Source organism: Bidens hawaiensis, unplaced genomic scaffold, assembly GCF_021521415.1.
Source record: "Bidens hawaiensis isolate Kalapana, Puna unplaced genomic scaffold, B.hawaiensis_p1.1 tig00016829_1, whole genome shotgun sequence".
Lineage (NCBI taxonomy): Eukaryota > Viridiplantae > Streptophyta > Magnoliopsida > Asterales > Asteraceae > Bidens > Bidens hawaiensis.
Window position 1 is genome coordinate 243,146 of NW_027492551.1, and position 27,761 is coordinate 270,906.

The window sequence follows — 27,761 nt, forward strand, 5'->3', positions numbered from 1 at the left end:
TTTATGCACAAGGTATGTAAGGTTGTTCTCTCCATGTAGGATGGTTTGCGGTTATATGGAAGGAAGCTTTTGATGCTTGACGCGGTGTTGGACTACGACGATGCTGGACCTAATCCTAAGCATGATCCAAGGAGGGGAAGGGGTGGAAGAAACCCGTGATGGAGTTTAAGCTCGATCGGGGGTTGGCTTTCAATAACTCTTTGTTGTTTATAGCATTATATCTTTGCTAAGTATTATTACTTAGATGCCTTTGTGGGCAGAGTAATCTAAAGGAGTTATATATGAGTGTATGTGCCTCTAAAACAGGTTTATTAATTACTGTACTTTGGCTAGAGCTACATATTAAAAAATAAAAAGATGTTTCATCTTTTATTCTTATAATTATTATTATTGTTATTTTTTTTAAATTTTTTAAGTAATTCAAACTTGAATAAATAAAGGGTTACTACCTTTACTTGGGGGTGTATGTGATTATTATTACAACTTCAAACAAGAAAAATACATCTCTTCTGCATTTCATTATAACTTGCTACAATGAAACTGGCTACGTGGTTCATGATGATTTGATAACAGGCATCCAAGTAGTGTTTGGGGCCGCGGGGGGGGGGGGGGGGGGGGTCTTTAACGCATCTAAAGGCATGGTCTGTATATAGTTGCGTACGTCTCAAAACTCAACAATGCGTTTTTGGTGCAATGATTGTGAATGAAAAAGAACTTCGAAGTTAAACATGCTCGAGTTGGAGAAGTATGAATGAGTGACCACTTGGCAAATTTCCACCCGAACAACTAAAAACAAATCTATGAGCTACTATTAGACAAATCAAACAATATTAATGGTACGAGATGCCAGATGGGTATGAATAAGCTAGTCGAGTGCGAGGCGAGTATTGTAACTACATGATCATAGTGAGATGAATGAACATATACAACAATTTCAAGTCAGAATAATTAAAGTATAGACTATTTAATTCATTGCTAAATGATGGGATAAGAGGGGCCAAATATTCATATAGAATCCTATGATCGGGTTGTCATAAAAAAAATTAATGAAACACGACATAATTATTAAAGGCATTAATGTTTGTCAATAAGCTACACCATGATCGTTAACTTTGTGTTCACTAAAAGTGAAATTAGGAGTATTAAAATGTAATTTACTTAATTAGGAACCATGTTCATTCATAGGCAGGCAAGATGTTAGGGGATGAGAAAGTACTAAATTGCCCTCTTGTTGTGCACATAATATAGAAGAAAGTGATAGTGAGGAGCATGATAACGTAGTTTTGATTAATTGTTCTAGTTTCATTTTCCATATAACTTTTCGCCATCAAGTGCGACCCAACTAGAGGCATTGCCTCTTAGACCTCGCATGGGGCCAACCACTTGACCTACGAGGGTGGTGCCCAAGGCCGGCCATGGCGTATGGCAAGGTAGTCGACGGTCATAGGCCCGACTCTCTGCTAGGCCCAATTTTTTTTAATTATATGTAATATTATTGAAAAACTATGCTTATACTTAATGTTTTAACACAATTACATAAAAACTAACTTGGTCTATTGGTAAAGGGTTATGACTCTCAGCCCAAAGGTTGTGGGTTCAAGCCTCATTTGAGACATTTTTTAGCCTATTTTTGTACATTAGTTTTTTTAAACAACCCGAATCATAACCAAGGAAGCCAATTTAAAAATAAAATTGTTTAAACCCAACAAAATAATCTTTTTACTTAGGCCCAAAATATTTTTCGCCTTCGGCCCAACTTTTTTTTTCCAATTCTCGGAGCCGGCCCTGGTGGTGACCCTTGGAGCCTTCTCATAGTACTAGAACCATAGAGGTTCCTTTGCCTGGAAGTCATAATAACATTAAATGCGTGTGTATTCCACATCTCCTAACTCGTATCAATATTTAAAAAAATCTCAATTTCTCAAAATAACTTGATGGTACTAAAATCATCAAGTTTAATTTGTTTTTATACGTTAATAGGTCGGAATGATTATGTTGAGGCTATATGTATTTGGATTACAAAGACCCAAAGGGTAATGTGTGTCAGTGTGAACCCTGATTTGTAATATATACAATACGGTATAATATAATATCATATGACATAATATAATATGATATAATATAACGCAATGCAATAAATAAATTAAAATAATATACTATAACATATATGATTAATATTATATAAAATATATGTATACTTTCGTAGATTGCATGAACAAATGCGTTAACCCGTTTTTGTATGTTAGAATCTCTTAATTTGTTTGGCATTCTAGTACTGTGATTTTTTACAAAGGTTACTTGTAACCCATTAAACTCTTTTGTAGTTGATAAAGAAGAGTTTCAGGTGTGTAAAAATTGCAAACATAGATACAAATTTTTTATCAGATTGGATGGCATAAATTTAATTGACATAAAAACTAACAAAGTGTTCTTCGTAAGCTAGGGGTGACCATTATCAATACAACCTGAAAACATTAACTTGACATAAAATAACCACTTTTGGGGTTAACATATCTAATATTAATAATCATCTCATGTTTGGATTGTAATAAAATAACTAACTTTTAAAAATATATCATTTGAATTCAAACTATTAATGATAAAGAGCGAGTACACGAGGTATAGTAGCTTAACAAAAACGTGTTCAGATCCCCCCCCCCCCCTTTTTCTCAAAATCCAGCATCAAAAAGACGGGAAGGGGTGTTTCCAATGATGGATACAACTCGTTTACAACTTTATTACATCGGGTTTATAACGTGTCAATCCATTTACCATATTATTACGAGTTTACGAGCCATTTTTATTTAAATAATGCCAACTTGTTTTTACCAACCCAAGTTGTATTCCGTTATATAGTAGTTTAAGTGTGTCCAAAATAAGATTTATTTTTTCAACATTAACAAATATATACTAAACAACTTTATAATATTAAAATCAAACCGATTGCATTTTATTAGTTTTCATAATATTAAACTGTGTGTATATATATACAGGACACACTCATTTCGAAACTTCAAGAACTACTAGTATATTTGCACATAATAAATGAAAGACAATAAAATAGTGAAAAAAGAAAAAAAAATGTGATAGTCACTAACCGTCTTATAAATCACATTTAACACACTACGAACAAAATATACTGGTTAATATAATTCTCAATTTATTAATATTATACTATATATAACGCATTAGGTTTGTTTTCTTCTCTCTTCCTATGAATTCTATCGAATCTAACTTCTTATTGCCAGTAATCTTAGTGTAGTCAAATTGGGTCAAAATAACCGGTCATTTAAAGTCAGATTCTTCAGTTTTGGAAATTATATATTGGTCGCATTAAACACTTGAAGGTTAGCAACTAATTGATGTATTTACTTTTGACCTTTAGTACCCAACTCTTACGTTTTAAGGAATTAAAGGATATGAGCTACAGGGATAGAAAGGTTAGTTGCAGATGAACAAGAATTTAACCCTTATTTTGGCTCATAAATGAACAAAAAAAATTCCATTTGATGGGTTTACTGAATATAGCTGTCAAGCTTTAATGTAATTTTGTGTTTACTTTTGTAAATAAGGTGAATAATAACTATCTGCACAAATATATTATTCCAGGTTTTAAATCTAATTCGATACTTATTTAATTTGATTACATTACAAGAAATAAGGTGAGAAATAATAACTCTAATTCAAAACCTTAAAAGTAAATAATAATTATAATGTAGTTTATGAAGGATGAGAAAACTTAAAATGTTTTAGAAGATTGTTAGGACGACTTTGAAGGATGGTTTTCGGCTGAAAATTTGGGAAAGTTTAGTTTATTGTGTACAGATGGAAGTAAAAGAGTAAAATAATTTTTATGCAGATTTATGGTACTTTTCAGGGGTGAAATACGCTACGACTCGTCAAATAAAGATGATGTACAACGTTCGATGGAATTTAAGAGACCTAAAAAAGGTAAGCTTGATGTGATAACTAGGGGTTTTTGTTGCCTGATGCAAACGGATTAGTGTTAAATGGATATCTGAATATTAACTGTGGTGATTTTACAGTAAGTTTACATCTATTGCAGGTGTGAACAGCACAAAGAAGTCCAAGTCTTTGGACTAGCGTCCCACCCAAAACAAAAAACCAAGAATGTCGTTTCAAAAAACCAAGCCGCCTTTGTGATCAACAACTAGCCACAAAAAGAAAACATCAACTCATCAAGGTAACAAAGTCCCAGGAATACCCGCAAGAACGAACAGTGAAGAGACCTCCTACTCTAGCATGCAAAACTGAGTAAATCTGATTGGCATACCTAGAGATGCAACTAAATGTGAATGTAAATGCCAGGAACTTTGGTATGTAAGTGTGAATCTAACATGAGATGCAAGAAAGTTTAAATATGAATTTGGATTTAAGTAAATTTTTTGTAAAAAGCTACTAGCATATGGTACTATAATGGGTACTATCACGCGTAAGTATAAATTTAGTAAACAGGCCAAAAACGCATGCAATTTAAAGCTTCGGCGCAACACGCCTGGGCATCTACTAGTTATTTATTACTAAACAAGAGTCTCTCTTTATATATTAAAACAACAAAAATGTTTATGAAATATTACAAAATGCCAAAATGGTATTCCAAAGTTATTAAATTCCCCAAAACAACATGATCCCTGATATATCAAGAACAACAATAACCACATAATTTGCATAGGAGATAATAAAAACAGTAAAAAATAATAAAATAACAAATACAATATTTTATATAACATGTCACATTTAATGCACTATATAGAATTGTATTGTACAATTAATAAGTAATACAATAGTTTTCACAATGTATTATTATTAATTCAGAAACAAACAAAAAAAATTTATATTAAAACATCAAAATTAAATTAATTATAAAACATTACAAATTTTTTGTTGGTTAAAAAAATAATTACAAAATAATATTACATATGTACCGGTTGGTCTTTTTGTTTAATGATGAAATTGAAACAAATTAAACACCCCCTCTCCCCTCCCTTTTATTTTTTTTGTCTTTTTCGTTTCTTTGGACTCCACAACTATATTTCCAATTCAATCGTATTGTTTTAAAGGAACAAATTGTCATTTCGTTCCTCATCGAGAAAGTCCCCGAGATAACTTAGTTGATCCATGATTTAGGTTTCCTCTTTCGTTTGTTTCGAGAAATGCATCGATCAATTACGATTCTTTCCCGATTAAGATATAAAGATTGTCTTCGGTAGAGGTGAGTAAATAAACCGGTTAGCCGAACCAAGCCGAAAACCGAACCGGTTTAAACATATTATGTATAAACGGTTTGGTACTGATCGAAACCGTATGTTTGGAACCGGTTTGTAATTTTCTCCCCCAAAACCGGTTCCAAACTGGTTAATCGTACAAAACCGGGCAAAACCCTAACCGAACTCAAACCAAAACCGATCATAAAACCGGTTTTGTCTTTTGTTGACCAAACTAAACCGGTTTCACAAACCGATTTTGCGTTTTAAACCGGTTTATGCACCTCCACTCTTAGATTCTCGTATTCGAAACGTGACTTAAGTAAGTGTTCCTACAATTTTTTTAAATAGACGAAAGCGTTAAAATCCGTGTGGATAATATTAAAAAAAAATAATTACAAATTCACAGTTTCATCAACACACACTCAGCAAAACCCCCAAATCCATTTCCATCAAATCTTATTCATCATCATCATCTTCTTCCTAATAATAATAATAATAATAATAATAATAATAATAATAATAATCCTAGGGTTTCAAATTCACTTCAAACCTGCAACACATTACCCACTAAATGCTTTAACTTTCTTCTTCCAGATCTTCAATTACACCTTACAATGGACCGATCACGCTCCAAACGCTACTATTACGACCAAGACTACGACCAAACCCTACCTCGTACCAAACCCAGATACAACAACAACAATTACACCAACAACAACCACCACCATCATTACAACCCTAACAATAACAACCACCATCAGCCTCGCCGGAGCTTCATCAACAACAACGGCGGCGGCGGCGGCGGTGGTCGGAAAATGCAGGATCCGTCGGCTTTAATGGTTACGACGAGTTACCGAATCCTCTGCCACGATGCGAAAGCCGGGAGTGTGATCGGTAAGTCGGGTAGTATAATCAAGGCGATTCGGCAGCACACGGGTGCGTGGATTAATGTTCATGAATTGTTGGGTGGGGATGAGGAGAGGATAATTGAGATCTCGGATACGAGGCGGCGGGACCCGGACGGGCGAATGCCGAATTTCTCGCCTGCGCAGGAGGCGTTGTTGTTGATACATGAGAGGATATTAGAGAGTGATGGTGGGGGGTATAGTTTAGGGTACGGCGGTGAGGAGGAGGATGAGGTTTACGGGGGTAGTCGAGGGGGTGGGAATGGGAATCGGTTGGTTTCGAGATTGGTGGTGAGTAGGTTGCATGTGGGGTGTTTGCTTGGGAAAGGTGGGAAGATTATTGAGCAGATGAGGATGGAGACGAAGACGCATATTAGGATCTTGCCGAGGGATCATACGATACCGCGGTGTGTTGATATGTCGGAGGAGATTGTTCAGGTTAGTGTAAAGGTTGAAACTTTTTGTGAATTTGGAGTTTGTTATTAGTTGTTGTGTATGTAGAAGTGTATGCATTGTTGTGTAAGCGTGTGAATTATTGTCGAGTGTTATGCATAGATGCTAAAGCTAAAGCTTTGCTTTGTGTTGGTTTCGTGATGCTTTAATGTATTTTTGATAAGTAGATTTAAGTTTCCTAAATGTCTTATTGAAGTACTCAACCGATGATATGTCGGAAGAAATTGTTTAGGTTATTATAAAGCTTGAAACTTTTTGCATATTAGGAATTTATAATTAATTGTTGTGTACATAGAAGTGTATACATTGTTGTGTAAGCGTGTGCAGTATTGTCGAGTGTTACGCATAGATGCTAAAGCTTTGCTTCGTGTTGGTTTCGGGATGCTTTAACGTATTTTTGATAAGTAGATTGATGGAAAAATATAGAGAGAAGAAGCGTGACCTTCATATGGTGTTTATTGACCTAGAAAAGGCCTACGATAGTGTGCCACGACATGTGCTTTGGGAGTGCTTGGAGGGTAGAGGAGTACCCAGGAAATACATTGAGATAATTATGGATATGTATACCAGGAGTACAACAAGGGTCCGTGCGCCATGGGGGACACTGATTTCTTCTCGGTAGAGGTAGGTCTTCACCATGGGTTAGCGCTGAGTCTGTTTCTTTTTGCAGTAGTCTTGGATGAGTTGTCAAAGTCGATCCAGGGGACGCTTCCGTGGTGCATGATGTTCGCAGACGATATTGTCTTACTTGCTGAGAGAAAACAAGATCTAAACATGAAGCTTGAGGAGTGGCGAACAACCTTAGAGACAAAAGGTTTAAGGATTAGTCGCTCTAAGACGGAGTACCTCCACTGTGATTTTGGTGGGGGAATTGACAATGAGGACGTACAGATCACCATTGTAGGCTAGGTGGTGCCGCAGGTAACGAAGTTCAAGTATCCAGGATCATTTATTTAGAGCGATGGGGAATTAGACAGTGATGTGACCCACCGAGTTCAGGTAGGATGGTGTAGATGGAAAGCAGCCACAGGTATATTGTGCGACAAGAGTTTCCCAACTAAACTGAGGGGAAAATTTTATAGGGTCGCAATTAGACCTGCAATGCTATATGGAACAGACTGCTGGGCAGTCAAGAAGGCACAAGTGCGGAAGATGGAGATAGCAGAAATGAGAATGCTACGTTGGATGTGTGGGCTCACAAGGTTAGACCGAATAAGAAACGTTGTGTTTCGGGAGAGATTAGGGTAGAGAACATAGCAGATAAGATAAGAGAGTGGAGATTGAGATGTTTGGACATGTGAAGAGAAGACAAACGACGAATCCTGTTAGATCCGTAGAAAACATTACTATAGAAGGGAGGAGGGGTAGAGGACGACCTAAATTGACGTGGGAGGAGAGGATTAAGCATGATTTGATAGACCTAAACCTCTCCGAGGACATGGTTGAGGATAGGAATTCGTGGAGAAGTAGAATTAAAGTTAAGGATTTTTAGGGAGAAAGGAATAACTTAGGGCTTCTATTTAACTTATTTTGGTCACACACCATAATAGTATATTCTTTTCATATATATTATTATTATTATTATTATTGCTATTTTTATCATTATTATTATTATTATTATTACTGTTAAACTTTGATTTCCTTTGTATTGCTTAATACATATGTTTTTTAGAGTTGAGGGTCTCTCTGGAAGCCACCTCTTTATCTCTTTGGATAGAGGTACGGTGTGCCTACATCCCACCCTCCCCAGACCCTACCTATAGCTTTGCTGTTGGTGGGACTTCACTGGGTATGATTGATTGATTGATTGATTGATTGATTGATTTAAGTTTCCTAACGCCTTGTTCTTGAGTTTTTTAACCAAGGAAAGAAAAAGAAAGGAGAGGGAAGGATAAGAAAGGGAAGGGAATGGAAGGAATTTTTTTTTAATTAGGTGTGTTCTTGAGTTGGAAGGAAATTAGAGGAAAGGAAAGGATAACTATGTTATCCTTAGTAATCATCCTATTTTTGGGAGGATAACTTATTGAGAAAATACATTAATTTAATCCTTCCTAACTCCTCCTACTCCTTTCCTTTCCATCCTAAAAAGAAACTCAAGAACACCCATTTTTTAACTATCCTTAGTTTTCATTTCCTTTCCCTCCTTTAAAAAAACTCAAGAACAGGGCGTAAATGTCTTACTGAAGTACTCAACCGCGATGCGTTGGTATGTCGGAAGAAATTGTTTAGGTTATTATAACATGTTGGTTCCATGAATGCTTTAATGCCTTTTTTTATAAGTAGATAATATATTAAGTTTCATGTTGAGTAATTCTGAAGTACTCAACCGCGGTGTGTTGATATGTCAGAGGAGATTGTTCAGGTTAGTATAAAGCTTGGAACTTTTTGCAAATTTGGAATTTATAATTAATTGTTATGTACATAGAACTGTATGCATTGTTGTGTTAGTGTGTGACTGTGTGCATTGTTTGTGAGCGAAAATGAAGTTAATTTGTGCAAAATGTGTACGTGATTGTGCTAAAGGTTTTGCTACATGTTGGTTCCATGATGCTTAAAATGTATTTTTGATAAGTAGATTTAAGTTTTCTAAATGTAACTTTGAAGTACTCAACCACGATGTGTTGATATGTTGGAAGAAATTGTTCAGGTTATTATAAAGTTTGAAACTTTTGCAAATTTGGAATTGATTATTGATTGTTGTGTGCATAGAACTGTATACATTGTTGTGTAAGACAGTGTGTGCATTGCCTGTGAGCATAAATGAAATTTGTTTTTGTGTATTGTTTATCAAGTGATTGTCGAGTGTTATGTATAGAGTTTAGTTTCATGTTGGTTCCTTGATGATTTAATGCCTCTTTTAATAAGTAGATTTTAGTTTCCTAAATGTCCCACTAAAGTACTCAACCGCGGTGTGCTGATATGTAAGAAGAAATTGTTCAGGTTATTATAAAGCTTGAAACTTTTTGCAAATTTGGAATTTATAATTAATTGTTGTGGACATAGAACTGTATACATTGTTGTGTAAGTGTGTGCATTGGCTGTGAGCAAAAATGAAGTTAATTTGTGAAAATTGTTTGTTAACTGATTGTCGAGTGTGTTATGTATTAATGCTAAAGCTTTGCTTCATGTTGGTTCCGTGATGTTTTAATGCTTCTTTGATAAGTAGATTTTAGTTTCCTAAATGTCCCACCAAAGTACTTAACCACGGTGTGTCGATATGTCTGAGGAAATTGTTCAGATTATTATAAAGCTTGAAACTTTTGCAAATTTGGAATTTATAAGTTATCATTATGTGCATAGAACTATATACATTGTTGTGTAAGTGTGTGCATTGTTTTTGTGCAATAAGGAAGTTAATTTGTGAAAATTGTTTGTTAAGTGGTGGTGAGTGTTATGTATTGATACTAAACCTTTGCTTCATGTTGGTTTCGTGATGCTTTAATTTCTCTTTGATAAGTATATTTTAGTTTCCTTAATGTCTTACTGTAGTACTCATCTGCGGTGTGTTTATATATCGGAAGAAATTGTTCGGGTTATTATAAAGCTTGAAACTTTTGAAAATTTGGATTTTATAATTAGCTGTTATGTACATAGAACGATATGCGTTGTTGCGTGAGTGTGTGCATTGTTTGTGAGCAAAAATGAAGTTAATTTGTTCAAACTGTTTGTTAAGTGATTGTTGAGTGTTATGTATAGATGCTAAAGCTTTGCTTCATGTCGGTTCCACGATGTTGTAATGTTTCTTTGATAAGTAGATTTTAGTTTCCTAAATGTCCCACTAAAGTACTTAACCGTGATGTTTCAATGTGTCTGAGGAAATTGTTCGGGTTACAAAGCTTGAAACTTTTGCAAAGTTGGAAATTATATTTAATTATTATGTACATAGAACTGTATTTTACAAATTTGGAAATTATATTTAATTTCTATGTACATAGAACTGTATGCAATCTTGTGTAATTGTGTGCATTGTCTGTGAGGAAAATTAAAGTTAATTTGTGCAAGATGTTTATTAAGTGATTTTCGAATGTGTTATGTATAGATGCTAAAGCTCTGCTTCATGTAATAAATATATTCTCCTTTTACCACAGGTTGTTGGTGACATGATCTCAGTTAAGAACGCAATAGAAATTATTTCCTCACGGTTGAGGGAAAGTCAACATCGTGACCGTAGTCATTTTAACAATCGGTTGCAATCACCAGACCGGTTCTTTCCTCCCGAGGATGATTTTATGCATCACCCAGGTAATATAACGCGTAGACAATCAATGGACGGGGCTAGCTACGGGCCCCGCTTATCTGGCGGTTTAAACACTTCTAGAAGCTTTAGCCATGGCTCGCGTCCATCTGGTTATGTTAATGATACCGGAGGTGACAATGCTCAGTCGCTATATGCAGAAGATCTTGTCTTTAGAATACTTTGTCCTAGTAGCAAGGTTGATAGTGTTATTGGACAATCGGATGGGTTTATGGAGTTGCTTCAGAATGAAATTGGTGTGGATGTTAGGGTTGCTGATCGTGTGGTCGGGTCAGATGAACAAATTATTATCATTTCTTCTGATGAGGTACTTGTTTTCATTATCTTTTTATTAATAATAATACACCATAAATAAGAGTTTTTATTTATTTTTTTATTTGTTTTTATTTATTTTTATTTTTTTGTGAAAGGCCAAATGGGTAAAGTTAAAGTCAAAAGATTTCATTAAAAAGAATAAGGGTCAAATGGGTAAAGTTAAAAGATTTCATTAAAAAAATACAAGTCAAATGGGTTAACGTTAAAAGTTTTTTTTTTAAAGAGTAAGGGTTAAATGGGCTGAAGTTTAAAGATTTTATTAAAAAGAATAAGGGTCAGATGGGTTATAATTAAAAGATTTCATAAAAAAGGATACGGGTCAAATGGGTTAAAGTTAAAAGATTTTATTTAGAACAATACATGTCAAAGGCGTTAAAGTTAATAGATTATTTTATAAAGAATACGAGTCAAATGATTAAAGTTATAAAAATTTATTAAAAAAGAAGACAGGTCAAATGGGTTAATGTTATAACATTTCCTTAAAAAGAATACGATTCAAATGACTTGAAGTCAAAGATTTTATTCAAAAGAATACGTGTCAAGTGAGTTAAAAGTTAAAAAGATTTCATTAAAAAGAACTCGAATGAATCACACTGATTGAATTTCATCGAAAGTGTATTCAAATGCATAAATTCACGAAACTGTTTTTCTTTCAGAATTTAGATCATCGTATGTTTATAGCTCACCCCCCCTCCCCTCCAAACACACACTTACACTTTTGTGACTGTGACAAATGTAAATTTAGGGCCCGGATGATGATCTATTTCCTGCTCAAGAGGCTCTTTTGCATATTCAGACTCGAATTTTGGATCTTGTTCCTGAAAAAGATAATATTATAACCACTCGTCTTTTACTGTCTGCCGGCGAAGTCGGGTGTTTGGATGGACGAGATGGATTCTTAGCTGAAACCAAGAAAATGACTGGTGCAGATATTCAGATTCTGCCCAGAGAGAGTCTACCACAGTTTGTATCAGTTAATGATGAACTTGTGCAGGTTCGTTACTTACACCTTCACATAAATCCTAATTTCATAAATCATATAATAATAATAATAATAAATAATAAATTAATAATAATAATATTAATAAAAAATAATAAATTAATAATAATAATAATAAATTACTATTTTCCTTTTTGGTTTAGATTGTTGGAGAAATCAGTGCTGCTAGAGAAGCTCTTGTGGAGTTGACTTTGAGATTAAGGAGTCACATATTTCAAGGGCCATTTCAAAAAGATGGTCAACAAAGTCAATTTCTTGCACCGAGACCTGTCGGGAGTGCTTCAAATTTGGAAGCAGCTTCTAGCAATAATACAACTTCCTGGGAAACTTATACTGGAAACGAAAGTACTGTCGTGTCCAACCAAACTACAACAGCACCAGTTCCTGCAAAGGTAATTTAGACTTGATCAGGGTCGTTTATCTGTTGCTGATGTGGCATTTTCACCCAGTTTAGAGCTGGTTCGGTGCCGAACCAGACTGGAACCAGATTTAAACATTTGGTTTAGCGGTTTAAGTTTCTTTTTTTATAAAACGAATCGAACCGAACGAGGCATTGTTCATGCTTGTTCGCTAAGCTTTGGTAGGACAAAGAAACGGTTCACGGACATGTAATCGAGCGAAATTTGTGTTTGTGTTTGTTTGTTAAGGAAATGATTTTGTTCGCTAATTAAATAACAGTACGGACAAACGTAAACAAATATAAATGAACACAAAATGAACGAAATCATAAGCTTTTATGTTTGCTCGTTTATGCCAACTAATGCTTGTTTAGGCCCGTTTGTGTTTGTTCGTTTATGAAATTACCGAACGAACGTGAACAAAACCACGAACTAAACGCACGAGCATGAACAATGCCTTGTTCGGTTCATTTACAACTCTATATATGCGTTCTATTAAAAAAGGAAGAAAAAATGGTTTTGGTTTAGTTACCTGATCTGAATCATCCAAAATTACTCATTTGACCCTGTTTTGTGTAGAATAACGCGACATCTAATAATGAAGCTGTAAACCAAACCGAAAGTGTTAGTAGTGAAGATGCACCAGCTGCTGCAGTTAATAACAGGTAGTGGTCTTTTTCATTTTTACTAATTTTTAATTCTGTACATTGCAATCCCAACATATATTTATTTATTTATTTATATATTTTTTTTAGGATTGCTGTGCCACTGGTTACCAGGAGCATACTGGAAGTCGTCATACCCGAGTATGCAGTTCCCAAGCTGATAACAAAATCACGAAATAAACTTGCTCAGATCAGTGAAGTAAGTCTAGTTATATTTTGGTATTGTTAATGGTATGCGTTTTGTGTTTTGAGTTTTTGACTCGTATGTTATTAATAATGTATTGCAAACAAACAAGCTTTCGGGAGCCAATGTTAAACTGGTTGATACAAGCCCAGAAGCAACCGAGCATATCATCCAAATATCCGGTACTCCAGAGCAAGCCGAAAGAGCCCAGAGTTTGCTTCAAGGGTTTATCTTGAGCAGTACGTATCACGTTCTTTCTATATTTTTATGCATATACGTGTGTGTGTGCAGGGGCGTAGGTCAGTTGGGGCCAGGGGTGGCCCCGCCCCCTTTCGTTTTTTGCTCGGTAGTGTAAATTTATCCTTTTACAGTCGAAAATTTTTATACATAGTGTAAATTTACCCATTTCTGACTGAAATTTTGAGTCCGGCCCCTTCTGTTTTTTATTCGGTAGTGTAAATTTCCTTTTTTAGCTGAAAATTTGTATACATAGTGTAAATTTACCCGTTTCCGACTGAAATTTTGAGCTATGCCCCTCCGTTTTTTTCTCTCGGTAGTGTAAATTTATCCTTTTTCGGCCGAAAATATTTATACATAGTGAAAATTTGTATACATAGTGTAAATTTACCCGTTTCCGACTGAAATTTTGAACTATGCCCCTCCGTTTTTTCTCTCGGTAGTGTAAATTTATCCTTTTTCGGCCGAAAATATTTATACATAGTGTAAATTTACCCGTTTCCGACCGAAATTTGAGCCCACTTCCCTCTATAGTTTCTACATATTTTTATAAATATTGAGTCCAGCCCCCTCGACGTGTATGTCCAAGCTTCGCCGCTGTGTGCGTGTATGTGTTTTTTAGCATATTTTTATTCAATTGTGTAATCATGCAGCACAAGAAGATGGGCCTTAAAAGGCATCAAGGAGTCATGTATGTTGTGGAGTTACAAGATGTAATAGTCCCAAACAAGGTGGGATGAAAGTGCTAAACTAGGTACATGAGTTAGTGTTATAGGATTAAGATATAAAATGAGCATCATAGTTGTAATTTTCATGTTGTACTCTAGTGTTTTATGTGTGATTGTGTTGATGCTTGAAAAGGATTGTGCTTGATGATGCATCATTGAGTTGTATGAGCTCTTGAACATAATTTTTATTCGGACGCCTGTCTATTTTAGTTTGTTTTAAAATTTTGAGTGTTCGTGGTTTTGGCTTGTCGGGTTTTTTTTATCACTGTAAAACCGAAACCAAATTGTTGAAAATTAAAATAAATCAAAGGGCTTGCAGTCTAATGGTATTATAGTGTGTAGTACTGATAATGCTCCTTGGTTGAGAGTTATAATCTTGTATTGGATATTGATATGGATTTAAAAGTATTCTAAGAAAGTGTGTGAGTTAACCGTTCTATTCATATATAGAAGTTTATATGAATTATTAATGCTTGGATATTAAGAGATAATTAAAGTAACAAAATGGTAATAATAGTAATCAAAAAGCACATATTTCATGTGAAATTGACTATTGGAAATTGATGTCAATGAATCTCACTTGAGATATAAGCAAGTCAAGATTTATATATGTATCTAAAGTGTTCTTAACTTTGTGACACATTAACAAAGTAGAAATTACACAAATTTACCTATTCAAAGTAGAGGTGCACAAAAAAACCGGTTTCGGAACCTAACTGGTGGAACCGAACCGGAACCTGTTCCAGTTCCTACCCGGTTGGCCAAATACCCGGTTTGGGTATTTTTGTACCCGAAAATCGTACCCGGTTCTCCTATTTGTATGTCCCCATCGGTTCCAACCCGGTTCCTACCCGGTTCTTAATTGTAACCGGTTCGGTTCCTACCCGAAAAAACCGGTTCCGGCGGGTTTTTTTTATTAGTCAAACATTGGTCAAATTAGCCGTTGGAACCGGTTCCAACGGTAATATAGCCGTTGGAACCGGTTTTTGAGACACAAAATAGCCGTTGGAACCGGTTCCAACGGTAATATAGCCGTTGGAACCGGTTTTTGAGAGAGAATAGAGCCGTTGTAACCGGTTCCAACGGTAATATATCGGGGCATCTTGTTGTTTCGATCACCATAACAACGTCGTCATTAGTTGCCATTTGTTGTCGGTTTAAGCTTAATTGTGTTTTGGAGTGTGTTTTATAGTTTTGGAAGTGATTTAACAAGTACACACTCATACATTGGTATTTATAGAATGAAAAATGGCTAAATACAGTAATAAAACCGGTTCCAACGGTCAAAAACGGCTATATAGCCGTTGGAATCGGTTTCTAACGGCTATATTGTTTGAATTTCAAAAAAAACCGGTGGAACCGGTTTTTACGTAATAACCGGTCCGGTTCCAACCCTACCCGGTTCCTAAAAGTTTGCATTTCTGGGCATCGGTTCGGGTCGGGAACCGAACCGGTTCTTGACTGGAACCGGTTTCCTTTTCTACCCGGTGTGAAAAAAACCGGTTCCGAACCGGTTCGGGTTTTCAAGGTGAACCCGATTTGTGCACCTCTAATTCAAAGCGCACGAGTTACTCTCGTGAGTAATGACGCAAGCAACGTAGACGCCACATAAGCAGAAGAGACCTCACACTCACACTTACTAACCATGTGTTATAGTGAGTGTAAGGGGGTGTGTTATACATGCAAGATGATGAGGTGGTTGCTGCGTTGATCACCAAACCGTCGTCCTTCACTCCACAATTTTGCATGGTGGGAGTGCCCACCGAACCGCGAATATCATTCACTTTATATCTAGCAACGTAGGGTTGTATATTGCAATGAAGGGCTGTACATCTTAATTGTATTAGAAAATTATTAAAAAAAAGAGTGAGTGGTTAACAATGTGAATAATATAGTTTGAGAGACGAAAGTGGTGATGTGTCGAATAGGTGAAAGTGATTGATAAGTGATGAGCATAACAAATAGCCTAAGTATGAGTGATTTTCTTTAATACTCTAATAGAGTTTAGGGTATACTTATTAAATAGATTTAGATAAGAACAAAGAGATTAACAACACTTAGGGGCTGTTTGGTTCATTCAGATCTGAATGAGTCAGATCTGAATGAGCCTCTGTCCCATTCAGCAGCAACAAGTCTGAATGATTTAGACCTGATTTTAACTATTCAGATGTTTTTCTGTTTGGAACCAAACAGTCTGAAGTCTGAATGAATCAGATTTTTACATTTGAATGGCTCTAGCAGCTCCTAATCTTTATTTTAATCAATTATGAAAAAACAAATAAACAAATAACTTCACATTTAAAATGGTTTTACTCATCCATTGTCGCCATTTAAACCAAGCTTATTAGTATTTTAAACCAAATTCGAACAAGATTTTGCATGATATGGCAACGTTGTTTTTAGGACACCTAATGCAAGTCTACCTCTTGCATCATACTTTTGTTGAAACTTGGAACTACAACAGTGACAACACTTCTCTCTCTAAATCGTCAACTATTCGTAGAGATAGTTTATGAGGGCTCATTTGATAATGATGCCGGTATATTTTGTTAGTATATAGAGTCATTTGAAAAATAGTCGTTGGTTAGAAGATTAATAGCAGCTTCACAGTCTTGATCTAAACGAACTATTCTAGTTCTTGGATGTGAGTTTCGAGTTTTTTGTACTAATATCTATGTCGTGCTTTGACGCTTTATATTGTTGCCATGAAAATTTCATCCACCTTGGAGGAAGATATGATGATGATGATGATGATGATGATGATGATGAATTCATTTTAAAATTTTCTTGTTTAAAAGAATAAGTTTGTGAGACCTTCACATGTTTTTTTTCAACCAACTGTCAAGAAGAAAAATGGTAACTTTTGGCATTTCTACGACTAGGCTCACGACCAATCACGCGAATACAGCGTGTTGTGCGTGAGTAGGAGATGACATGCTGACATCCTCTCTCGTGTAGGGGCGTAGGCAGCTTTAAGGGAACGTATTCGGCCGAACCCGTACAAAATTTTGTTTTAGTGTTATATAAATTAGTGAATAAGGTGGAGAAACATGCTAAAGCCTGCGAACAGAACCAACATGTTTTTGTCCCTCTGGCTTTTGATACCTTTGGCTCCTTGGCACCGGAAGCTATCTGTTTCCTAACCAGGGTCCAACGGGTTGTGCATAGCAATGTGTCGACTCCAAAGGGCAGGGGTATGTCTTTAGCAGGTTAGGGTTTGCAATTCAGAAAGGGGTGGCGACGCAGCTTGTTGCCCGCCTACCTGCTATGTTGATGTAATATCTATGTTTCTTATTAAATATATAATATAAATTTTATTTTGTTTAAAAAAAAAATAAAAAATAAAAAATAAATAAATAAATAAATTAGTGTATTTTAACATCGCACCCGTAGAAATTTCAAAATCGAACCCGTAGAAAACCCAAATCTAAGTGATAAACAATAAGTCGTTCGTCCTTTGAATTTTTCCGAACCCGTAGAAAAAATATTCTGGTTACGCCACTAGTCTCGCGGTCACGTGATATAAATATGGCCCACATATGACATGGCGAGACGAGCGAAACCCCATCTCGTGATCACAAGTTTTTCTAAGTAAGTATTCATTTGCCACTACACTCAAGGACGAAGCTTAGTAAGGGCACGAGGAGGCCCGGCCCCCCTCTTTTTTTACGCAAATAGTGTAAATTTATCTGTTTTCGTCCAAAAAATTGTATAGTTAGTGTACATTTACCCGTTGTCAACTTAAAGTTTGAGTCTGAACCCCGTGTTTATGAATTTTTAATACAGCTTGAGTCCCCACCCCTGGTCTCGACGAACTTGTCCAATATTCACCACTAATATATTTATCTGATTTTCCATACATACCAAAACGTGAGTAGTAGCTTTGTTGTGTAGTTGTGGGTTGTCACACAAAAAATCATTTGGTTGATGATTATTAAAACTTATACTAAAGTGTTTATTAAGAAGTATGAAATGAATTAAAATGATTATTATTATTATTATTATTATTAGATCGACTCTCGTGACCAATACGTATTCTTGATAGGAGTATCACCAATAAGATGTTTACTGGTGGCAGCCGCCGTAAGACGGTGGAGATGAAGTTGATTGGCGGTGGTGCCACCAACATTGGGAATACGATATTATTATCATTGCCGTCGTGTCATTTGTGACGGCTACCTCTAAAATACTCGATTATCACAAATCTTATAATTATTATTGCTTACGTACGTCTTTATTATTATTATTTACATTTTTACAAGTAACCTTCCGAAATATTGTATATTGATAATATTGATATTACCAAGTTTTTTCCGAACGATCAAATCAAATTTCATCTTGAAGTTCTCTTGAAGGGAGGTCTACTCCCTGGTTAGCAGACGTTATTGTGTTTGTTTGGATGAGCAGAGGAAACACGCTTGTATAGACCTTACTGGAGTATCCCCGGTTGTTGGACTTACGAATATCGGGTTTGTTGTTAGACAAGTTGTGTTAAAGGGGAATCAGAAAAAAAAGCTAAGCATGAAAAGCATATGTCGAGGACCAACACGTCTTCAGTCCTTTTGCTTTATAATACATTTGAGTCCCTTGTCCCCGAAGCTATTACGTTTCTTAAAAGAGTTTAACCGGTCGTGCACATGAACTTATCAACACCAAAAAAAACTATAACTTTGTTTTCAGCAGGATCAGGTTTGTCATTCAAAAGAGAGTACTGGTGCAACTTGTTACCGGCTTACCAACATTTCTATTGTAACTGAATCATTTTATTTAATGTATGAAAACAGATACTCTAAAAAAATTCACTAAATGTCAAACGGCATAACAATTTGCTAACAAACCCGGATACACAATCCATCAAATACAAATTACGAGCTCATGAATCTACAGTTCTACACCAATACGTAAACTTTAAAAAAAAAACTCCATTTCTTTCATATTAAATACTTTTAAATCCCACATATTTGATCTATTCCGGGTCCAAAGGCCAAATCCATCCATTAAAAACAACCTTTGTATAGTCCTTTTGTTTATTATTAATTAGAGTTTAATTATATATTTGAATGTATATTTTTTAGTTGTTAAAAATTAAAAACAGAAATATAACAACAGATCGACTTCGCAACATAATTAAGTATTTAGCTAATTAAAATGTTATATGCAACCCCATTCCCATATTGAATATGTATTAATGTCGAATTTATTAAAAATTCTTTAGGCTATGTGTAGTTGAGGGACTATAAATTGGGGCGTTTTGCGTCTTGTGGTGCCCAGTCAGCAATATGTAAAAATTTATTTTTAGGGTGTAATGGTGAAGGGGCTACATACTGGACCCACAATATAATATAATAATAATATAAATATAAATATGTATATATGTATATATCCCCCCTCTCTCAATTTCAATAAAATAATAATAAAAAAGCACTTTTCGCCCCAACAAACAACACAAGCAGGCAACAATAACTTGGCGCCCCCCCCCCCCCCCCCCGCCGCACATTTCGCCCAGGGGGCGGTGTTGTAGCCCCTTTTAGCCCAAATTCGCCCAAACAAATCGCCCACTACACATAGCCTTAGAGAAAGCACGTATCATATGATATTAGGCTATGTGTAGTGGAGGGCTACAATTGGGGGGCGAATTGTGAAACGTGGCGTCCAGTCAGCATGGAGTGAAAATTTGTTTTTGGGGTGTAATGGTGAAGGGGCTACAATTTGGGCCCACGGTGTCTTTTTTTATTATTTTCTTTTTATAATTAAACTAATTAAATAAAAACCAATTTATTTAAATAATTAAATAAAAATGCATTAAAATTAAAAAAAATACATAACTAAAAATATTAAAAAACATAACTAAAGAAAAAAATTAAAAAAAACATAACTAAAAAAAGAAACTAATATTTGTAATATTCTCGCATTTTTTCACGTCGCCGTTGCATCAATAATGCGGCATCCTCGTGAAACCCCTCCGCTTTGAGGGATTCGTAGTCTTCTTTCATTTGTTTTAATTCGAACGCCTGGTTCAGCTTTTCTTGTTGTTTGTTGGATGCTCGAATGTCGGCTCCAATTACGGTGGCATTTGTTTTCAAACGATCGACCAACTCGTTTATTTCAACGGGCTCCGTATTGAATCGTGTTGACGACGAACCTTCCCCCTTATTTTTCCTCGATCTCCCGCGTGGTCGAGGCAACTCCTCTACCTCTTCGTCGTCGGGGTATCAACATCGTCGGCTAAATTGACCGTGTCGTCGAGGAAGAAGCTACGAGTATCGGAGGGTGTGTTTGGTGTGCTCGGATTTGTCGACGACGCTGTCTTCGACCTTTTTGAAGACCGGGATGACTCGGCTCGTCGGGCGGCCGGAACGGTTGGTACCACATTCCATTTCGAGCAACGACGTAGCTTTTCCCAATAACTCAAATACTTGAACGGTTTCCCGGGCCACTCAACAGTGTGACCCTGAGCTCGAAAGTCGCTCAAGGCTTGACCTATAATGTCGACGTCGTTATTTCCGCTACGCCAGCCGGACCCCTTCAGCCGGTTGATTATCCCTGCAAATTTCTGACAATCGGCGTTAAGCCCCTTCCAGTGGGCTTGAACCGCTTCTTTTCCCCGGTAGTCTTCGGGTTTACCGGTTATCGCGAGCCAGGCTTCAAATAATTTCTTTCAAAACACCCCGGTGGCTAGAAAGTTAGCTACAAATTAAATTTATTTGTAACAATTAGTATATATTTTAATAAACACTAAATACATTTTTAATAAATACTTAATATTAAAAAACTTACCGACGTCTGGATCCTCCGAAATGTTAATCCAAGCCCTTGCAAGGGTCACCTCCTCCTCCTCGTTTCAATGCTTGTATGGATCACGTTGCGCCATCGTCTCCCCCGGTTGTTTTTTTTGTGTTTACGGGTCGGCTTTTTGCTTGAACCGGAGGCCCGTAACGTTTGCGTATCCGGTACCGTCACCGGCTCCGACTCCGGTGGTGTAGACCCGAACGCCGACAATGTGTTTTGGGGGCTGAGAAAGTTGGCGTACATGTTTAGGTTTGGGTCGGAAAATTGATACGGATAGCTCGGTTGGTTCGGTTGGCTCCATTGTAAGTTCGGTTGGTTCAGTTGGCTTGATTGCGAACCATACGTTTGACCGAAAGCAGGGAATTGGTAGTTCGGTTGGTTCGGTTGGCTCGATTGCGAACCATACGTTTGACCAAAACCAGGGAATTGGTAGTTCGGTTGGTTCGGTTGGCTCGATTGCGAACCATACGCTTGACCGAAAGCAGGGAGTTGGTAGTTCGGTTGGTTCGGGTTGTTTCTAGGATTCATTTTGTTTATTTTTTGTAAGAAATTGGGTATGATTTGTGTATAAAATGGAGAAGAAGGGTGTATGTTTATATATATATATATATATATATATATATTGTTTAATTTTTTTTTAAATTTGACCGTTTCACAACGGTCCATTTATTAATTTATTATTATTTTCAAACATCCACAGGCGACAAATATATGCCGCCCCCGTCCATTTTCGCCCAATTATCGGGGGGGGGGGGGGTGTTCCTCCAAAAAATCACCCTAAAACTTCCACTTTTCTCGCCCATTACGTTTAGCCTTATGATCAATAATTATTCTCTTCTGTTATAGTTAGTTATATAGTTAATACTATAAATATTATAAATACACTTCGCTATCATTTAATTATTTTTTAACTAGTTTATATTTATTATTTTTTTAAAAGTATATACATTTTTACAACTCTTTGATAAAAAAAAATTAGCAACAACCACTACTAGAAAAGTTACAACTCCATGACTTCACTAATCCAATGTAATTAAAAAAAATGTTTAATTTTAAAAATTGTAAAAAAAAAAAAGCGATGTGAGTGATCTGACGGGACTGAAGCAATTAAACACTCCTAAAACACGGGTTTGTAGTGGTGTTGTGGAAGTTATCATCCTACATGATGGTGAGTATAACTGTTAGTCTGTTACGAATGCTCTTAGACGAAACTTAACATTTTCCTATGACGCGTCGTTAAGATCATTCGTGGATATAGATATCTCGTCTACACTATTTTTTAGCTCAAATACTCATTAACAATCTCATCAATTTCTTTTACAAAAGAAGTAGAGTTATAGTTATATTTGTTTTCTATTTTACTAGCATGTCATATAGTACGTTCTATAAAGCATGTCGAACCAAAATGTCATACCAAATCGGAACTAGTTTTACATATTATTTCTAGAAAAGAAAACAATATTACTATTACTATTACTATTATATATAAAAATTAGAACTTTGGTGCCGCAAGTGCTCTATTGGGCCACTTGGCGCCACGGTATTGGTACATAAATTTGTTTTTTTAGTTCAATTATCATAACGAACGTAATGAAAACTAACCAAATATCAATTTTTTTAGTTCCAGCACCATAACAAACCTTACGGAAACCGATCGAATTCGCGTAGACTCGCCGCCTCAACGCTCGTGTTTTACCCACATACAAGTTTACTAACCGACCCCCTCCCTACCCCCCCATGGTACCGTAACAAACGTAATAAAAACCGACAACATTCGTGTCGAGTTACCGCCTCAATGGCTGGGTTTACCGACCAAATATACACCGTTTTAAATATTTTATTTTTATATATATCAATTTTAATCCATGTTAACCTGACGAATTAATTTTTGGGTTTTGAAGCTCAAATTTTACCGATGATATCTATACCGTAACAAATGTAACCAATACCGACCAAATTCAAGTTGACTCACCGTCGTAAATCGAAATACCGACCAAAACTATTTTTTTTTCGTTATATATTTATTTCTTTTATATTATATGAAAAGCTATTGCTTAATTAATTTAACTAATCATGATGAAGTGTAATAATGAATTAATTGGAAAATGTTATGCTTCTTCCCTATTCATTACAACTTTCAATATATATATACACGTAACTCCCGTAACCGTAGCCACATTTCCCACTCTCTCATACACATACACACACACACACACACACACACATATATATATTTACAAGACATTATTACCCTTCTACTCATTTCTCACATGGATCATAACCTTTTTAACCTTGATCACTGGCCTTACTTTGATCAAGATGACACACAACTTTACATGCAATTTTTCAACCTACTAGATATGAACCGAGTGTATTCACCACTTAAACAAGACAAAGCTTTTGAGTTTCCATATTTTGACCCTATTGATGAATATTTAAGCTTGTGGGATTGTTGGGATGATGGTCACTTGCCATTGCTTAGTGACATTAATCATGACATTGATCATGATGATCATAGTACTTGTGTTGAAGTTAAGACAACTATGGTTGCGGGTGGTGGCCGAAGAGCTAGACCGTTGGAGTTTGAGGATATCGAGAGGTGTTTCGAGATGCCGATAACTAAAGCGGCTAAGAAGTTGAATGTTGGTTTGACAATGTTGAAGAAAAGATGTAGAGAGCTTAATATAAAGAGATGGCCTCATAGGAAGCTTAAGAGTATTAAGTCACTAATGCAAAATGTTAAGGTAAGTTGCTATAATGCTAGAATACTTTAATACCCTTGTTTTTAGTTTGATCATCAATTCATCATTATTGCTCATGCATGTAATTCGCAACCGGTGTGTGTGTTGATTGAAGGGCAAAATGGGTATTTACAGATTTTTTACAAAATGTCATTGGTTTTCTTCATTAAATAAATGAATTTAACTTTTTAGAAAATTAGAAGATTTTTTTTTGTTAAGCTCTGGTTAATTTGACGTTTTTTCAGATGTTGATGTGAAAATAGTTCAACTTTTTTGTACTGATTAGATATTAAAGCCGCCAAAGTACACAATCTTGCATCACTAACTACAAATGTTGTCAGATGGCTAGTTTTTGTGAATTGTGTTTATTTTTTATTTTATTATTTTGTATATGTTTTGTACTTTAAACGTGTATATTGTGCTCAAATTTGGTTATATTATTTTATAAAATATGCCTTGTCAAATGTATATTTTTATGATTTTCGTTTATATTAATTGTAATAAACTAGGAGATGGGATTGGAAAAGGAAATGGAGATGTTGGAAGAACAAAAGAGGATGATTAAAAAGTTGCCACAAATGGATTTGACACAAAGAACAAAGAGGCTAAGGCAAGCTTGCTTCAAGGCTACCTACAAGAAGAGAAGATCTGTTTGCACTCGTTAACCATGATTTCCACTTCACTGTCCAAGGGTATTTAGGTCATTTGCTATGACATGATTAACTACTAGTTAGTCCCCTCTAACTCTCAGTAAACCATCTTTTTGTAATTATTCAAGGGGTAGTTTAGTCATTTTGAAAGCATCTTTGATTAGTGCATTTTAATGTTTATTCTATGTGTTAGATTATTAATTTCACTTGTTTTTGAGTTTTCTCAAGGTGACAAATCTTTGTGACAATATATGATGTGTTGGATTTATTGTTTCACTTGTTTTTGAGTTTTTTCAAGGTGAAAGGTCTGTGTGACGATATGTGACGCTAAATAGTAAAACCACAAACCGTCGACTCTTAGACTTGTTGTTGGCATGTTGCTACGTAGCACGTTTAGTTTTAACGTAAAACCCCCCAACAAAATGGACCATGACCAATGCGCAAAGTTGCTACAAATCATAAATATGTTTGTAAAACACTTCTTAATGTAGTTATAAATTAAAAGAGTGGATTGTTTTATGAAAAACTAAAGTGATTAGCTAAAATTAACAATTATATCGGTACATAACCGACCGTTATAATTCAACATAGTATATCATCTATTCACCAAACAAATAACACACTTACGATATCAATCTAGGTCATCATATTGACGACCATACAATGAGTTACTCGAATGTACTAAGCTTTATCTTTGTGATTTCCATGGCATCGCTAGTTTAAGGGTCCCATACATGTTAGCCTGTCAAAATTAACAATCATTGGTGTTTATAAAAGGCAGTGTCTTCTTGAAATTGTGATATAAGTCGACTAGAGATTTTGGGAGAAAATAATATCTATACAAAAGTTCTCCTCATATGACATGAGTTTAATAAGGAACAAAAATAATTAAAAACAATTAGTAGAAGTAATTTTATTTATAAGGGAATACATTGATTAGTTATTACCCCCACTATTTCAAAAATATTATATTTACGTACATGTATTCACTAGTAAATATTTATGTAATAAAATATATAAAAAAAGGTTGTATATGAACATTTATTGTAGTCATGTATTGTATAATGATGATCCAAGTGACATAAAAAATAAGAACAGAAAAGAAACACAAATTAAAGGGAAAATTAGTAGAATATTAATGTCTATTTAAATTAAGTCTTAACACGGTGTACATTTGATTAAAAAAACTCCTTAAATATATACTCCGTATCTTAAATTTGTCGGACCAGACTGTTTTAACACATCAAGCGACGATATTGTTAATCAATTATAAGAAGCCACTTGTCAAATAAAATATGTTGATAAAAATGTTATTTCTAAAATAATTCAATCAGAACTCACAATAATTCAATCAAACCTCACAAAAAAATTGTAGGAACTCATCTATCGGAACTCGAAAATAATTTGTTCAGAACTCACAAATAAAATCCTTTAAGAACTCAAAAAATTCGTTGGATGTCACAAAAATTTTGTACTCCGCAAGTTTTTTTTGCATGTGACCTTCTATTGTAGATGTAAAATATCAGCGACATTCGACAATTTTTTGAGATGGACATTTGAGAACCTTTTTGGTTTTAGACATTCTTTAACTTTAAAAGTAAAATTTAAAATTTTGAGGATTTAAGTAAATTAACGATAACCGGTTCTATTGGGTCCACGTCCTTCATTTTGATAGACCGGTTATGTCACCGTGCAACAAACCAGATCACTGTGCGACTACATCTTGTAAATTTAATTAAAATTTACAAGATGAAAGTTATATATGAAAGTTATACATGATATATGCTTCAAATCTATTTACCGCGTTACTTTGATTTTTAATACTAATCCTACTGGTGAACCATTCTGTTTATTAAACCCGTTTTACCATTGTACCAATAAGGTAAGACAGGTTTCAGCTTATTTACAATTATAAAAACATTAAACACTACACTCTACCAATAAAGGTAACAGTGTAAGACGCGTTTAAACTTAATTACAATTACGAAAACATTAAACATTACCAAGAAGCCAGAAGTAGAACCATTGTCTAAGACGAAGCTATTTTTCCTTGAAACTTTTCCGATCTTACCACCACTATCCCACCTCCATGAGCAAAACCTAATCTCCGGTGATCTACCATCGAAAATATCCTTAAAACTCTCCCCATCCCACCTCCATGACCGGAACTCAACCGGCTCTTTCCTCATTAACTTCCTCAAAGGCATCCTAATTTTCCCTTTAATATAATTACTACTTTTACTAACATTACTACTACCAACCACCACTTTCTGACACGACTCTAACGTTACATTGGACCCATGCACGCCTTCATAAGGCCCCCCTAACACGGTAGTAGGAGACGGTACAATAATATTATTATTAGGACTTAAGGTTGTAAGTCTTGGAGGGAGGTCTAGTGACCTAACTATTTTGGACTTTGGTGGGTTGTTAGTACTAGTGGTGGTGCATTTGGGTTTTCCGGGGGCTTCTTCCCATAGGAACGGGATGGTTGCAACGGTGTTTGGTAACGGAGTAACACCGTCGGGTGGTGGTTTAGATGGTAGTGAAAAGAGTGATAGTTTAGGTGGTGTGGATTGTTGGAACTCCGGTACCGGAATATTATTATTATTATTGTTGTTGTTGTTGTTAGTATTCATTTTGGAGTATAATGTAGGTTGATAATAAGGTGGTAGGGGTATATATGTTGGTGGTTGTATAAGGGTGGGGGTCATGTTGATTATTGAATATTGGTGTTATGGTGAACGCTCCTACACCTTCAAGTTCACGAGAAAAGAAAATATGTATTCATAGTTTTAGTATTATGTGAAAGGACTCATTTGTATGATAAAAGGTACAAAATAATTAAAAACATTTTGGACTTGTAATAATGTGTTAGATTAATGAATGGTACTATTTTAAAAACAAATACAGTCGATTGCTTTATTGCAATATCATTGTCTATAAGACCATTCCATCATGAAAAATAAAACAAAGAAAAGATTAAAACATGTCACATAGACGTTGGTCTAAAATTTTACACTAAAAACAGGTAAAATATAATGGTAGTTATCTGAGATGACACATTATGATTGAGTTTTATATTATATTAAATTTTTTAGTTTCAAAATATATATTAAAAAATTTACTTGTAGTGTGATGTTTATTGATTTTTTTTCCTTTTTAAATGTGAAAAAAATCTGTTTATTTGTGGAAACTACACATGTCCAAGTA

The 27,761-nt window shown here is 35.3% G+C and overlaps 3 protein-coding genes across 3 annotated transcripts; 2 read left to right on the forward strand and 1 right to left on the reverse strand.

Moving 5' to 3' along the window:
* Positions 1-5,733: 5,733 nt before the first annotated feature.
* On the forward strand, positions 5,734-14,548 carry LOC143552231 (RNA-binding KH domain-containing protein RCF3-like). Its single transcript, XM_077042506.1, has 8 exons — positions 5,734-6,571; positions 10,675-11,148; positions 11,902-12,150; positions 12,300-12,548; positions 13,134-13,219; positions 13,310-13,418; positions 13,516-13,642; positions 14,294-14,548. The coding sequence occupies exons 1-8, from the start codon at positions 5,843-5,845 to the stop codon at positions 14,311-14,313; spliced, it is 2,043 nt and encodes a 680-aa protein (XP_076898621.1). The 5' UTR covers positions 5,734-5,842; the 3' UTR covers positions 14,314-14,548.
* An 8,879-nt stretch (positions 14,549-23,427) lies between these two features.
* Positions 23,428-24,563, forward strand: LOC143552253 (protein RKD4-like). The gene is made up of 2 exons (XM_077042523.1): positions 23,428-23,901; positions 24,408-24,563. The coding sequence occupies exons 1-2, from the start codon at positions 23,428-23,430 to the stop codon at positions 24,561-24,563; spliced, it is 630 nt and encodes a 209-aa protein (XP_076898638.1).
* A 558-nt stretch (positions 24,564-25,121) lies between these two features.
* LOC143552207 (uncharacterized) lies at positions 25,122-27,469 on the reverse strand. The gene is made up of 2 exons (XM_077042483.1): positions 26,552-27,469; positions 25,122-25,290 (listed from the first exon to the last, which is right to left on the reverse strand). Exons 1-2 carry the CDS (start codon positions 27,260-27,262, stop codon positions 25,237-25,239), a joined length of 765 nt encoding a protein of 254 aa, XP_076898598.1. The 5' UTR covers positions 27,263-27,469; the 3' UTR covers positions 25,122-25,236.
* Positions 27,470-27,761: the final 292 nt, after the last annotated feature.

Bases quoted from the DNA above. Each gene is read 5' to 3' on its own strand.
- LOC143552231 (XM_077042506.1), top strand. From the start codon at position 5,843: ATGGACCGATCACGCTCCAAACGCTACTATTACGACCAAGACTACGAC. The intron at 6,572-10,674 runs GTTAGTGTAAAG...CTTTTACCACAG, and splicing joins TGTCGGAGGAGATTGTTCAG to GTTGTTGGTGACATGATCTC. The intron at 13,220-13,309 runs GTAGTGGTCTTT...TATTTTTTTTAG, and splicing joins GCTGCTGCAGTTAATAACAG to GATTGCTGTGCCACTGGTTA.
- LOC143552253 (XM_077042523.1), top strand. From the start codon at position 23,428: ATGGATCATAACCTTTTTAACCTTGATCACTGGCCTTACTTTGATCAA. The intron at 23,902-24,407 runs GTAAGTTGCTAT...GTAATAAACTAG, and splicing joins CACTAATGCAAAATGTTAAG to GAGATGGGATTGGAAAAGGA.
- LOC143552207 (XM_077042483.1), bottom strand. From the start codon at position 27,262: ATGACCCCCACCCTTATACAACCACCAACATATATACCCCTACCACCT. The intron at 25,291-26,551 runs GTAATGTTTAAT...TAATTTTGACAG, and splicing joins GTTCTACTTCTGGCTTCTTG to GCTAACATGTATGGGACCCT.